General features: G+C 41.7%; 1 protein-coding gene across 11 annotated transcripts in view; it reads right to left on the bottom strand.

The window, feature by feature from the left end:
• LOC103281997 (N-acetyllactosaminide alpha-1,3-galactosyltransferase) overlaps positions 1-15541 on the bottom strand; it is a 44413-nt gene that overhangs the window by 4573 nt on the left and 24299 nt on the right. For 4 of the 11 annotated variants that reach the window (XM_062959467.1, XM_062959463.1, XM_062959466.1 and 1 more), the window contains exons 2-6: positions 12276-12323; positions 10522-10608; positions 9143-9175; positions 4412-4471; positions 3836-3895 (exon numbers count right to left, since the gene is read on the bottom strand). In XM_062959467.1, coding sequence (XP_062815537.1) covers positions 3836-3895; positions 4412-4471; positions 9143-9175; positions 10522-10607 — 239 coding nt within the window. In that variant the 5' untranslated portion in view covers position 10608; positions 12276-12323. Of the gene's footprint in view, positions 1-3835; positions 3896-4411; positions 5096-9142; positions 9176-10521; positions 10609-12275; positions 12324-12428; positions 13492-15541 lie in introns of those variants that run through there. The other 7 variants (XM_062959464.1, XM_062959468.1, XM_062959469.1 and 4 more) reach the window with 7 other exon arrangements.

Genomic DNA, 15541 nt, shown 5'->3' with positions numbered 1-15541 from the left:
AAAGGGCTTTTTGGCAGCGATTTGTGAAACGCTTTGGGGCGTGAAGCCTCTGGCAAGGTTCCCAGCTTTGTGTTTTCTCCCTCCTTGGGTTTGCACTGTAGTCACAAGGCCATTTTTGGCCTGGAAACAATCAGATACGGGATCCCTCCCCAGTTATCCACAGTACATTGGCATTCAATGTACTTGGCAAATGCTATAAATTATAGATTTTTTTTGTCATTGTGGGCCGACTTGGGCCCTCCAGTTGTTTTGGACTTCAACTCCCATAATTCCTTTTTTGAAACGAGGATGCCTCCAGGCAACTGCAGCCAGGCTACCTCTATGCAAATACCCTCACTGATTGACTTCGCAGCTGCAAGGCTACTCGGTGCTAATCACGCTTGCTAACATTCACACTTGCTTCAAACGGTCAAGGGTTCTTTCTGCCACCCTGGACATTATTCAACAGGGATATATACACCCCACTTGCTTTAATGCCAACAGAACCTCAGAAAATGGCATTAGCCACAGATGCAGGCAAAACGTCAGGAGAGAATGCTGCTGGAACATGACCACGCAGCTCGGAAAACTCACAGCAGTCCAATGATTCTGGCCATGAAAGCCTTCGACAACACAAAATATAATAATAATAATAATAATAATAATAATAATAATAATAATAATAATAATAATGATGTCACATAGTCCTAGATACTTGGGAAGTGTTCCACTTGTGATTCCGTGATACAAAATCCAGCATATACCGTATATACTCGAGTATAAGCCTAGTTTTTCAGCCCTTTTTTAAAGACTGAAAAAGGCCCCCTCGGCTTATACTTGGGTGAGGGTCCTGGTTGGCTTATATTTGGGTCAGCTTATATTCGAGAATATATAGTACATTTATTATTTTTCTCTATTATTATTGGTATTATTACATTTATTATTTTTCTCTATTATTGTTGCTACTATTACATTTATTTTACTCTATTTTTATTATTATTAATAATACATTTATTATTTCACTCTGATCTTATTATTATTGCATTTATTATATTACTCTATTTATTATTACATGTATTATTTTCCTGTATTTATTATTATTACATGTATTATTTTATTATTATTAAAAGGACACATAAGCACATTTACATTGTGCTCAGAAACATAGATAAAGTGCCTTAGAAACATAGATAAAGTGCCTTAGAAACATAGATAAAGTGCCTTAGAAACATAGATAAAGTGCCTTAGAAACATAGATAAAGTGCCACAGAAACATAGATAAAGTGCCACAGAAACATAAAGTGTCTTAGAAACAGATAAAGTGCCTTAGAAACATAGATAAAGTGCCTTAGAAACATAGATAAAGTGCCACAGAAACATAGATAAAGTGCCTTAGAAACATAGATAAAGTGCCTTAGAAACATAGATAAAGTGCCTTAACCACCTTGGCTTTGAAGGAGAGTTCAGGAGAGCTCGGCTTGCTTTGAGCAGTGTGTTTGGCTTGTTGCTCTTCGTCCGGCACCACATTATTATTATTATTATTATTGTTGTTGTTGTTGTTATTATTATTGCAAAGGCAGGATAGCTCAGTGGCTGAAAATGTTTGAGAATCACCAGGCCTCAGCCGGGGTGGGGTATTTGGACGCGTGGGAGCAGGAACGTCTCTGCCTTTTGTCTGGCACATCCTATGGGGTTCGAACATTTCTGTTCTGGAGTGTCAGGAAGTGCAAAACCTTTTGCCTGACATGATAGTAAGTGGAACCAGATGTTCACAACACACAACTCCAGCTACCCTTCTTGCCTGTTTTTAATTTCAGCAGTCCCCATGGGCTCCAGTTCAAACTTAATTCCTTTCTACATGCACACAAGTACCAATCCCTGAATTAAAAATATGTTCTTTTCTGAACAACACAGGCTTATTCCAAACAAACATGTTTTGGAACACTTGGCTTGCAGGCTAGCTGTGTTTGGCATGTCTTTAGATCTATACACATAATAAAAGTGAAATATGTAACTCAACTTACTGGAGGGGTTTCAGGGGACTGACTCACCATAGTGGGAGTTGTAGTTTACCCTACAGCTGGAGAGCACACTCAACCCCCACTCATCCAGAGCAAACCTGCCCAACATTGCAAACTTTAAGTACTGACAGAGTTCCTCGGGATCAGGGCCGGCCCTAGGTAACTTTTGAAGGCCCCGGTGCCTCAAGGGCACCCTTAGTAGATTTGGCATCACCTGCAATTACTCACTCCGCTTAAGCCGCCCCTGCTCGGGGTTAACCTGGCATGATGTGAGTTTTACTTAATTCAAAACCGGATGCATTTGGTACAATTAAAAACAGCCTTTTTCAAATAACCTGGGCAATAATAATAACACCCAAGCTTATAAAAAAAAAAACAGTACAAAAAACCAGTACAAGAAAACCGCACTACAAACTAGAGCTGACAGCTGGCACAACAAAACATTGCTTGGAAAGTTCCTTGACAAAATTGAAGGAAAAGCTGATAAAGAGAAGACCTGGCTCTGGCTCACAAATGGGACCCTGAAGAAGGAGACAGAAGGCCTGATCCTTGCAGCCCAGGAGCAAGACATCAGAACAAAGGCAATTAATAATAATAATAATAATAATAATAATAATAGAAGACCTGGCTCTGGCTCACGAATGGGACCCTGAAGAAGGAGACGGAAGGCCTGATCCTTGCAGCCCAGGAGCAAGCCATCAGAACAAAGGCAATTAATAATAATAATAATAATAATAATAATAGAAGACCTGGCTCTGGCTCACGAATGGGACCCTGAAGAAGGAGACTGAAGGCCTGATCCTTGCAGCCCAGGAGCAAGCCATCAGAACAAAGGGAATTAATAATAATAATAATAATAATAATAATAATAATAATAATAATAGAAGACCTGGCTCTGGCTCACGAATGGGACCCTGAAGAAGGAGACAGAAGGCCTGATCCTTGCAGCCCAGGAGCAAGCCATCAGAACAAAGGGAATTAATAATAATAATAATAATAATAATAATAATAATAATAATAATAATAGAAGACCTGGCTCTGGCTCACGAATGGGACCCTGAAGAAGGAGACTGAAGGCCTGATCCTTGCAGCCCAGGAGCAAGCCATCAGAACAAAGGGAATTAATAATAATAATAATAATAATAATAATAATAATAATAATAATAATAGAAGACCTGGCTCTGGCTCACGAATGGGACCCTGAAGAAGGAGACAGAAGGCCTGATCCTTGCAGCCCAGGAGCAAGCCATCAGAACAAAGGGAATTAATAATAATAATAATAATAATAATAATAATAATAATAATAATAATAGAAGACCTGGCTCTGGCTCACGAATGGGACCCTGAAGAAGGAGACAGAAGGCCTGATCCTTGCAGCCCAGGAGCAAGCCATCAGAACAAAGGGAATTAAGGCCAAAATCAAAAAATCAGCTGATGAACCAAAAAGCAGACTCTGCAAGGAAACCGACGAAACCATGGATCATATCCTCAGCTGCTGTAAGAAAATTGCACAGACAGACTACAAACAGAGGCACAACTATGTGGCCCAAATGATCCATTGGAACTTATGCCTCAAGTTATTTCTTTAAGAGTGGTATTTTTTCTCTCTCCTTCTTTTATTCCACCCAATATTCTATAGATTCTACCCGTTACACCTTTCCATTTTTTATAATCATCTATATCCCTTCTATTTCGTATTATTTGTTCAAATCGTACCCCTTTTGTAAAGCTGGGGTGACTAGTTGAACTTCCTCGAGCTGCAACCCAGTGTAGCGAAGTGCCGCCTGACTTTGCAGAAAGAGGATTGCGAAAGGACTCAAAAGGCTATTTCTTACCGTGGGTCAAACCAGGCGGAGAGCGGGAGCCCCTTGGGTTCATTGTTGGCGTATTTCTCTCTGCAACAAGAGAGATGCCAAGGAGGTGAGATCCGGCAAAGGGGCTCCCCGGGACCCTTCCCCACAACTACGCCAACATGATCCCACAATATCAGCTTTGAACTGGGCGGTTTGAGTCCCAGGTCAAAGCAGAACATGTGGGATATTATCTGGAAGGGGCCTCTTTGCACAGATTTTATCTTTTGAGTGGTTTGATATTCAGCCAAGCTCACAAAACCGGCAGTCGCACCAAGATGGAAAAAGCACCAAAAGACACCAATGAAGGGATTGGTGCAAGGAGCAAGAGTGTCCTTTTGGCACCCATTAGCAAGAGTGCCCTTTTGGCACCCATTAGCAAGAGTGCCCTTTTGGCACCCATTAGCAAGAGTGTCCTTTTGGCACCCCTTAGCAAGAGTGTCCTTTTGGCACCCATTCCGGATCTCAGAGCCCGGGGACGGCACTTTGAAAACCCAGGCTCACACCATATAGGGATGTATGGGTCGAAGTGAAGTAAACGTTATGCCGCCTTCCTCTTACCGTAACTGAAACAAGTTGGGCAGGGCCAGCCACTCCGGCGCGTGGTCGAACTTTAGGTGCCTGCACGCGAGGAGGAGAGAACAAGATGTCAAAAGAGCCCGGGGAATGGTGGCCAAAATGCCAGGGCTGTGCAAGGCGGACAGGCTGTGAGCCAAAGCTCTTCTGGACATTAAACTGAGTGAGAATGTGCATTGCAAAGAGAGTGCAGGTTGACGCCACTTATAATAATAATAATAATAATAATAATAATAATAATAATAATAATAATAATAATAATAATGGGATCTGCACGCATCATCTGAAAATACATCACACAGTCCTAGACACTTGGGAAGTGTTCGACTTGGGATTTTGTGATACAAAATCCAGCATATCTATCTTGTTTTCTGTGACATAATACATCAATAATAATAATAATAATAATAATAATAATAATAATGGGATCTACTGGCATCATCCGAAAATACCTCACACAGTCCTAGACACTTGGGAAGTGTTCGACTTGGGATTTTGTGATACAAAATCCAGCATATCTATCTTGTTTGCTGTGACATAATAAAATAATAATAATAATAATAATAATAATAATAATAATAATACATCACACAGTCCTAGACACTTGGGAAGTGTTCGACTTGTGATTTTGTGATACGAAATCCAGCATATCTATCTTGTTTGCTGTGTCATAATATAATAATAATAATAATAATAATAATAATAATAATAATAATAATAATAATAATACATCACACAGTCCTAGACACTTGGGAAGTGTTCGACTTGTGATTTTGAGATACGAAATCCAGCATATCTATCTTGTTTGCTGTGTCATAATATAATAATAATAATAATAATAATAATAATAATAATAATAATAATAATAATTGAAGGAAAAGCTGATAAGGAGAAGACCTGGCTCTGGCTCACGAATGGGACCCTGAAGAAGGAGACAGAAGGCCTGATCCTTGCAGCCCAGGAGCAAGACATCAGGACAAAGGCAATTAAGACCAAGATCGAAAAATCAGCTGATGACCCAAAATGCAGACTGTGCAAGGAAACAGATGAAACCATTGATCATATCCTCAGCTGCTGTAAGAAAATTGCACAGACAGACTACAAACAGAGGCACAACTATGTGGCCCAAATGATTCATTGGAACTTATGCCTCAAGTACCACCTGCCAGCAGCAAAGAACTGGTGGGATCACAAACCTGCAAAAGTATTGGAAAATGAGCACGCAAAGATACTGTGGGACTTCCGAATCCAGACTGACAAAGTTCTGGAACACAATACACCAGACATCACAGTTGTGGAAAAGAACAAGGTTTGGATCATTGATGTTGCCATCCCAGGTGACAGTCGCATTGATGAAAAACAACAGGAAAAACTCAGCCGCTATCAGGACCTCAAGATTGAACTTCAAAGACTCTGGCAGAAACCAGTGCAGGTGGTCCCGGTGGTGATGGGCACATTGGGTGCCGTGCCAAAAGATCTCAGCCAGCATTTGGAAACAATAGACATTGACAAAATTACGATCTGCCAGTTGCAAAAGGCCACCCTGCTGGGATCTGCACGCATCATCCGACAATTCATCACACAGTCCTAGACACTTGGGAAGTGTTCGACTTGTGATTTTGTGAAACGCAATCCAGCATATCTATCTTGTTTGCTGTGTCATACAACGTCGTTGTGTCAATAATAATAATAATAATAATAATAATAATAATAATAATACTTCACACAGTCCTAGACACTTGGGAAGTGTTCGACTTGGGATTTTGTGATACGAAATCCAGCATATCTATCTTGTTTCCTGTGTCATAATAATAATAATAATAATAATAATAATAATAATAATAATAATAATAATAATCCTAGACACTTGGAAAGTGTTCGACTTGTGATTTTGTGATACGAAATCCAGCATATCTATCTTGTTTGCTGTGTCATAATAAAATAATAATAATAATAATAATAATACATCACACAGTCCTAGACACTTGGGAAGTGTTCGACTTGTGATTCTGTGATACGAAATCCAGCATATCTATCTTGTTTGCTGTGTCATACTATGTCGTTGTGTCAATAATAATAATAATAATAATAATAATAATAATAATAATATACATCACACATTCCTAAACACTTGGAAAGTGTTCGACTCCCACAATTCCTAACCGCCTCAGGTCTCATCCTTTTTTGGAAACGAGAAGGGCCCGAGGTGATTAAGAAAACAAGAGGGTGCCTCCAGGCAACAACAGCCAGGCCACCTCTATGCAAATACCCTCACTAACTGACTTTGCAGACTCACAGGAATCCAAGGATTCCGGCCAAGAAAGCCTTCAACAACACTAATAATAATAATAATAATAATAATAATAATTATTATTATTATTATTATTATTATTATTATTATTATTATTATTATTGGGAAGTGTTCGACTTGTGATTTTGTGATATGAAATCCAGCATATCTATCTAGTTTGCTGTGTCATAATAAAATAATAATAATAATACATCACACAGTCCTAAACACTTGAGAAGCGTTCGACTTGTGATTTTGTGATACGAAATCCAGTCTATATATCTCATTTGCTGTGTCATACTATGTCTTTGTGCCAATAATAATAATAATAATAATAATATACATCACACAGTCCTAAACACTTGGGAAGTGTTCGACTTGTGATTCTGTGATACGAAATCCAGCATATAGATCTCGTTTGCTGTGTCATACTATGTCTTTGTGTCAATAATAATAATAATAATAATAATAATAATAATAATATAAATCACACAGTCCTAAACACTTGAGAAGTGTTCAACTTGTGATTCTGTGATATGAAATCTAGCTTATAGATCTCGTTTGCTATGTCATACTATGTCTTTGTGTCAATAATAATAATAATAATAATAATAATAATAATAATAATACATCACACAGTCCTAAACACTTGGGAAGTGTTTGACTTGTGATTCTGTGATATGAAATCCAGCCTATAGATTTCGTTTGCTGTGTCATACTCTGTCTTTGTGTCAATAATAATAATAATAATACTTCATTTTTCTATCCTGCCTCCATCTCCACGCAGGGACTCGGGGCGGCTAACACCGGGCCAAGCCCAAAGAACAAATAATAAGCAAAATAAAATGCATGTAAACAACATCTTCAAGCATCTAAGAACACATTCAATCCATAATAATGCAATCTAATACAATAGATAATACAGTAGAGTCTCGCTTATCCAACATAAACGGGCTGGCAGAATGTTGGATAAGTGAATATGTTGGATAATAAAGAGGGATTAAGGAAAAGCCTATTAAAAATCAAATTAGATTATGATTTTACAAATTAAGCACCAAAACATCATGTTATACAACAAATTTGACAGAAAAAGTAGTTCAATACGCAGTAATGCTATGTAGCAATTATTGTATTTACGAATTTAGCACCAAAATATCACAATGTATTGAAAACACTTACTACAAAAATGCCTTGGATAATCCAGAACGTTGGATAAGCGAGTGTTGGATAAGTGAGACTCTACTGTAATACAAGTACCCACTAATGGAATCATGAGTATTTCCTCATTCTTCCGCATGCTGTTGGACATTTTAATGGTGATGTAAATTAGATAAAATTAGCCTCCCCACGTAAAGCGGTACCTACATTTCCTACTTGACAGATGCAACTGTCTTTGGGTTGCTTAGGTAAACAACGAGCTAGGCTATTTAATGGTCAGGCACTCAATCAGACCCGGACTGGTTCGAACTCAATATTATTCCATTAGTGGGTACTTGTTAGTTAAACCCTTGGGAACTCATTTTTTCTTATAGGAAAGGAGATTTCAACTGAACATTAGGTCGCAAGAAGAGTTGTTCACCAGGGGAACTCACAGCCTCAGAGTCCAGTGTGGCCCGACTTGAAGGCACAGAACAACAACAACAAATACTATATTGACATTACTATGGGTGATAAAGTGTGTTTTATGCGCTCAAGGGAAATGCATAAAACACACCAGAGGTTTTCTTGGCATCTTGAAAACCAAGCGACTTTTCTGCTACAGAAAAATCATAAATTTTTTATTCAAATCTTTTATTAAATTACATGATGACGGCAGCAAGAATTGTCTTTGCAAGAAATTGGAGACAAGAGAAGATTCCTGACGTAGATCAATGGATAATAAAATTGATGGAAATTAAGAATATGGATAAACTTACATACTTACTTTCTAAACATCAAGGACTACCAAAGAAAAGTACGGATTGGCAACCCTTATTAGACTTTTTGGCAAAGGAAAAGTACATTAAAACAATATAACTATAGAAGGAATGGGTTATGTCATTAAGAACAAAAAAAGGAATATAGGGAAGCTACGACAAAAATGTATATGAGAAACATCGGGGAAGACACCCTGAATAACTATTCTTCCAATATAGAGAAAGATGGAAGTCAAGGAAACCTTACAATTTTTTTTCCTTTTTTTTCTTTCTTTTTTTTTAATTCCACTTCATCATAATTTTATTTTTATTTTATTTTATTTTTATTTTTCTCTCTTGTTTCTCTTCTTTCATTTTCCTACTTTTCTTCAACCCACTATTGTTCCCCCACTTTCAATGTTTTTCTCTTCAAAAAAGCACATAAATAAAATTTAAAAAAAAAAGAAAAAAGAAAAATCATAAATTAGACTTAAGCGAGTGAGCAAAAAAAAAATACAACCAGTCCTTTACCTGCTGTTGTACATCCATACGAATGTCCTATCCCTGGTGAAATAGCAGGGAAAAAGAAAGAATCATATAAACACACAGCAGAACATCCAAAAATCAGATGCAGATGACGCTGTGTTATTGTCCTGATCTAGTATCGGCCTTAAAAGCTTAATGCCTCCTGTGTCAATATAACAATATAATAATATTATGCTATACTAATAATATAATATATTGCATATACATATAATATTGATAATAATATAATGTAATATAATAATAATGCACTATTATTATTGCATATTATATATTAGATGTAATAAAGTCCTAATTAGAGGGAGGGCAATAAATTTTTTTTATCCAATTGCTGCCAGTTAGAAGGCTAAGCTCCGCCCACTTGGTCTCCTAGCAACCCACTCAGCCCAGAGGACAGGCAGAGTTAGGCCTCACTTAGGCCTCTTCCACACTACCTATAAAATACAGATTATCTCAGTTTAACTGGATTATGTGGCAGTGTAGACTCAAGGCCCTTCCACACAGCTATATAACCCATTTATAATCTTGTATTATCTGCTTTGAACTGGATTATCTTGACTCCACACTGCCATATAATCCACTTCAGTGTGCATTTTATACAGCTGTGTAGAAGGGGCCTCATATAATCTTCTATATATATAAAAGAGTGATGGAATTCTGGCGACCACCAAAACAACAAAACTAAACACCCCACAACCTCAAAAATTGACAACACAACCCATCATCCATGCCTCTAGGTTGATACAACAAAAAGAAAAGAAAAATCAAGTCCTAATTAGAGGGAGAGGAATAATTGTTTTTATCCAATTGCTGCCAGTTAGAAGGCTAAGCTCCGCCCACCTGGTCTCCTAGCAACCCACTCACCCAGGGGACAGGCAGAGTTAGGCCTCACTTAGGCCTCTTCCACACTGCCTATAAAATACAGATTATCAGATTTTAACTGGATTAGATGACAGTGTAGACTCAAGGCCCTTCCACACAGCTATATAACCCATATAATCTTATATTATCTGCTTTAACTAGATTATCTGGACTCCACACCTTTACCCTTTACCTTAACTACCACCAATTCCTCAATACTTTATTTCCCATACCACCATACTATGCCACAGCAACGCGTGGCCGGGCACAGCTAGTATTACTAATAATATTGCAGTAGAGTGGTATAGTACAATATAGTAATATATAATGGTTATATTGTGCTCTTCTAATAATATAACATATTGTATGTCATGACCCTGTCATGACTCTCACTGTGACAAGTAGTAATGGCTTCTGCACATACCAACATTGCAGTTGCCAGCTTTTAGGGATGGACCTTAATTCTGAAATAAGTCTTTTAGAACGGCAAGAACGGCATTTCTTACCTGTCCAGATACATGAAAAGGGCCAGCGATAAAAGCACGAGGGAGAACACCGATAACAGGATCGTCTTTCCGCGGGAGAATTTCATCCTTGGCAGAAGGAACGAGAATAAATCAAATGAGATTGGGAAAATAATTTGAAACCAGCAGAACACAATAATAATAATAATAATAATAATAATAATAATAAAACGGACGAAAGCATTGATCATATCCTCAGCTGCTGTAAGAAAATTGCACAGACAGACTACAAACAGAGGCACAACTATGTGGCCCAAATGATTCATTGGAACTTATGCCTCAAGTACCACCTCCCAGCAGCAAAGGTGGTCACCTCCCAGGTGACAGTCGCATTGACGAAAAACAACAGGAAAAACTCAGCCGCTATCAGGACCTCAAGATTGAACTGCAAAGACTCTGGAAGAAACCAGTGCAGGTGGTCCCGGTGGTGATGGGCACACTGGGTGCCGTGCCAAAAGATCTCAGCCGGCATTTGGAAACAATAGACATTGACAAAATTACGATCTGCCAACTGCAAAAGGCCACCCGACTGGGATCTGCGCGCATCATCCGAAAATACATCACACAGTCCTAGACACTTGGGAAGTGTTCAACTTGTGATTTTGTGATACGAAATCCAGCATATCTATCTTGTTTGCTGTGTCATAATATAATAAAATAATAATAATATAATAATAATATACATCACACAGTCCTAGACACTTGGGAAGTGTTTGACTTGTGATTTTGTGATACGAAATCCAGCATATCTATCTTGTTTGCTGTGTCATAATAATAATAATAATAATAATAATAATAATAATAATAATAATAATAATAATATTCTTGTATCCCACCTCCATCTCCCAGAAGGGACTCAGGGCAGCTTACACAGGGACAAGCCCAACAGCAACATAAATTTACATACAAACAGAAATTTAAAAACAGTAATTTAAAAACAGTATAGTAATCTATATATATAAAAGAGTGATGGCATCACGGCGACCAACAAAACAACAAAACTGCAGGCCCCCCAACCTCGAAATTTGACAACACAACCCATCATCCACGCCTCTAGGTTGATACAACAAAAAGAAAAGAAAAATAAAGTCCTAATTAGAGGGAAAGGAATAATTGTTTTTATCCAATTGCTGCCAGTTAGAGGACTAATCTCTGCCCACTTGGTCTCCTAGCAACCAACTGAGCCAAGGGAGAGCCAGGGTTCAGTTAGGGGACAGGCAGATTTAGGCCTCACTTAGGCCTCTTCCACAGATTATCTAATTTGCACTGGATTATATGGCAGTGTAGACTCAAGGCCCTTCCACCATACTTCGCCACAGCAACGCGTGGCTGGACACAGCTAGTGATTCTATGAAGGAAGACGCGACACAGAGAAGCACAACAGGAAATGGACTCCTACTGTCATCTTGCATTGACTCAAAAATAAATGAATCCTTCCTTTCAGCGCCTTCTCATTAACCACAACACAGATTGTATACAAAAAGTGGCAGACTGGGAGAGCGCGGAGTGGGAGAGCGCGGGTGAGCTCCCTCTGTCAGCTCCAGCTCCCCATGCGGGGACATGAGAGAGGCCTCCCACATGTTCGTAAAAACATCAAAACATCTGAGCAACGTCCTTGCGGACGGCCAATTCTTTCACACCAGAAGCGACTTGTAGTTTCTCAACATACGGAAATGGATGAGTCTGGGGAAAAACTACGTTAAGGAAAAAAGAACGAAACAAAGTACTGTACTTACGTTGATAAATGCTACATTTCACTCGAGGAAACAATTGGCCTTCAGTCACTACAGAATGTAAAGAGGGAACAATTAGAAAACAAAGTAACAGGAAGACAAAGACTGGGGTGTGTATATTATACTATTACAAAGCCTACATTACAAAGTACGTACCACACTTGCCAGATTTGGCTCCTCTGAACTTCAAAACGAGAGGAAACTATGGAAAACGACATGTATGTCTGTAGAGCGACCTGCGGCGCTTATGTTTTGCTGATCTCTGCAGGACGCGCATGAAAGGACAGCACCGTTCCAGCGCTTTCTGTCCGAGCCAAGCCCTGTGTTGTTGTTCGGAGGGATTCTTCTCGGTCCGGCATCCTGGACCGCCCCGGAGGGAGGAGGCCGATGAATGGGTCAAACCACACAAGCGGTCCAGACGACAACAGCCGCGATGGGAGACATGGGATGTTTCGTACTTCTCCGCACCCTCTCCGCGATAATCTCGCCTGCCACGTTTCCTTGTTTATGCTCACAGGAGAAACACCGAATCATATTTCCGTGGCTGCAGCCGAAATGGTTCGAAGGTGGAGTCTCTTCCTTCCTGAGCAAAACACTCTTGTTGTGTCCAGAATGGCTTCGAGAGAGGAAAGTGTTTCGAAAGAGCCAGGGTTCCTCCTTCCATGTCGTGTCCTCGACACTTTTGCTCCATGGAGATGCATTTCCTTTTCCCCCTCTTAATTCTAAAAAATCCCAGCCCTGCCTGTCAGAAAGCATCCTGCGGTTATCCACTGGTTTTTCCAGTGGAAAAATACAAAGGCGTTGCGATGATATTATCCAGATCTATTGTACAATCCTGCCCGCCAGGCAGGCTTTTACAAACAGCCTCAGGAGAGAGAAAGAGAGACGGGAAACTCGTACTTGTTTCAGCCTGAGTCATATCCCTTGGCCCCTCCATTTGGTTCGTTATCTTTCATTGCTTCATTTTGGCCTTTCTTTGGGTTGATTTTTATTCTGTGATTTCTCACAATTTCCTGGGTGCAACAAGTTCCGAGACTCTTTTGGGATCAGACTCTGGTGATATCAGAAACATGCCAAATATATGAAAGGCCCAAATGTGGTACTTAAGGCAAAATAGGGTTACAGCCTGCGTTGGATGGGGTTACACTCATGGCTGACCCCAGAGCCCCAGGAGTGCCTTCGCACAATTAAAACTTGTGCCCCAGCTGCACTCGTACCTTGAGACGCCAGACTTGGCCATGGTAGTTCACACCTTAGTCTAAGCTTGGACTAACTACAGCCCGGGGGCCGGATGCAGCCCCCGGGCGCTTATCTCAGGCCCTCCTCATTTTCTTGACATAAGGACACGGTGGCACAGGGGAGGGTGACATGCAGCAGCTGAGAGCCCTCCGGAGCACTCTCAGCCACCGCGTGTCTCATCCTCCTCCCGGCATAAAGACGGTGTGAGCAGCCACATCCTTATTCTGGGAGGACAGCTCAAGGAAGGCATGTGGCAGCTGAGAGCCCTCCGGAGCACTCTTAGCCTCCGCGTGTCTCATCCTCCTCCCGGCATAAAGACGGTGTGAGCAGCCACATCCTTATTCTGGGAGGACAGCTCAAGGAAGGCATGTGGCAGCTGAGAGCCCTCCGGAGCACTCTTAGCCTCCGCGTGTCTCATCCTCCTCCCGGCATAAAGACGGTGTGAGCAGCCACATCCTTATTCCGGGAGGACAGCTCAAGGAAGGCATGTGGCAGCTGAGAGCCCTCCGGAGCACTCTCAGCCTCCGCGTGTCTCATCCTCCTCCCGGCATAAAGACGGTGTGAGCAGCCACATCCTTATTCTGGGAGGACAGCTCAAGGAAGGCATGTGGCAGCTGAGAGCCCTCCGGAGCACTCTTAGCCTCCGCGTGTCTCATCCTCCTCCCGGCATAAAGACGGTGTGAGCAGCCACATCCTTATTCCGGGAGGACAGCTCAAGGAAGGCATGTGGCAGCTGAGAGCCCTCCGGAGCACTCTTAGCCTCCGCGTGTCTCATCCTCCTCCCGGCATAAAGACGGTGTGAGCAGCCACATCCTTATTCCGGGAGGACAGCTCAAGGAAGGCATGTGGCAGCTGAGAGCCCTCCGGAGCACTCTCAGCCTCCGCGTGTCTCATCCTCCTCCCGGCATAAAGACGGTGTGAGCAGCCACATCCTTATTCCAGGAGGACAGCTCAAGGTAGGCACGTGGCGGCTGAGAGCCCTCCAGAACACTCTCAGCCACCACGTGTCTCACCTCCCTTCTGGCATAAGGACAGTGTGAGCAGCCCCATCCTTATGCTGGGAGGACAGCTCACGGAAGGCACGTGGCGGCTGAGAGCCCTCCGGAACGCTCTCAGCCTCTGCACGTCTCACCTGGAATACAGACAATGCAAGTAGCCCCATCCTTATGGCGGGAGGACAGCTCAAGGAAGGCATATGGCGGCTGAGAGCCCTCAGGAGCACTCTCAGCCACTTCGTGTCTCACCCTCCTCCCGGTACGAGCAGCCCCATCTTTATGCCGGGAGGACAGCTCAAGGAAGGCACGTGCCGGCTGAGAGCTCTCCGGAGCACTCTCAGCTGCCGCATGTCTCACCTCCCTCCTGGCATAATGCGAAGAGGACAGCCCAAAGATCGAGGGAGGAGGATTGGACCAGTCGCCACAAGCATCCCCATCCTTGTGCTGGGAGGATGACCTGAGAGTGACCCAGGCCCTGCCCTACCCCTTGCAGGCCTGCTACGCCCAGCACGCAGATAGCCCCCCATTTCCCAGCCCGGCCCTCCTGGCTGGGCCCGCAATACGACCCCAAGGCAAAAAGTTTTTCCCATGCCTGCCTTAGTCACATTCCGCTTGGACTACTGCAACGCTCTCTACATGGGGCTGCCTTTGAAGACAGTTCGGAAGCTTCAACTGGTAGATTACTTGCTAATCGGAGCTCCGTATAGGGAGCGATCCACTCCCATGTCACGGCAGGTTCGCTGGCTGCTGATCTGCTTCCGGACTAGATACAAAGTGCTAGTTATTACCTTTAGAGCCCTAAACGATTTGCATCCAGGCTATTTCAAAAACCGCATCTCCTCTTATAAACCAACTCGGACACTGTGGTCAGTGGAGGAGGCCCTACTCTCACACATCGGACTCTTCCCAAGTGTCTAAGACTGTGTGATGTATGGGCGAATAATGCATGCAGATCCAAGTCGGGTGGCCTTTTGGTGATTTTGTCAGTGCCGATTGTGTTTAAGTGCAGGCCAAAGTCTTTAGGCACTGTCACCA

This window comes from Anolis carolinensis, unplaced genomic scaffold (genome assembly GCF_035594765.1).
Source record: "Anolis carolinensis isolate JA03-04 unplaced genomic scaffold, rAnoCar3.1.pri scaffold_7, whole genome shotgun sequence".
Classification (NCBI taxonomy): domain Eukaryota; kingdom Metazoa; phylum Chordata; class Lepidosauria; order Squamata; family Dactyloidae; genus Anolis; species Anolis carolinensis.
The sequence above is the reverse complement of the archived record's forward strand: the minus strand, read 5'-3'. Positions and strand labels throughout refer to the sequence as shown.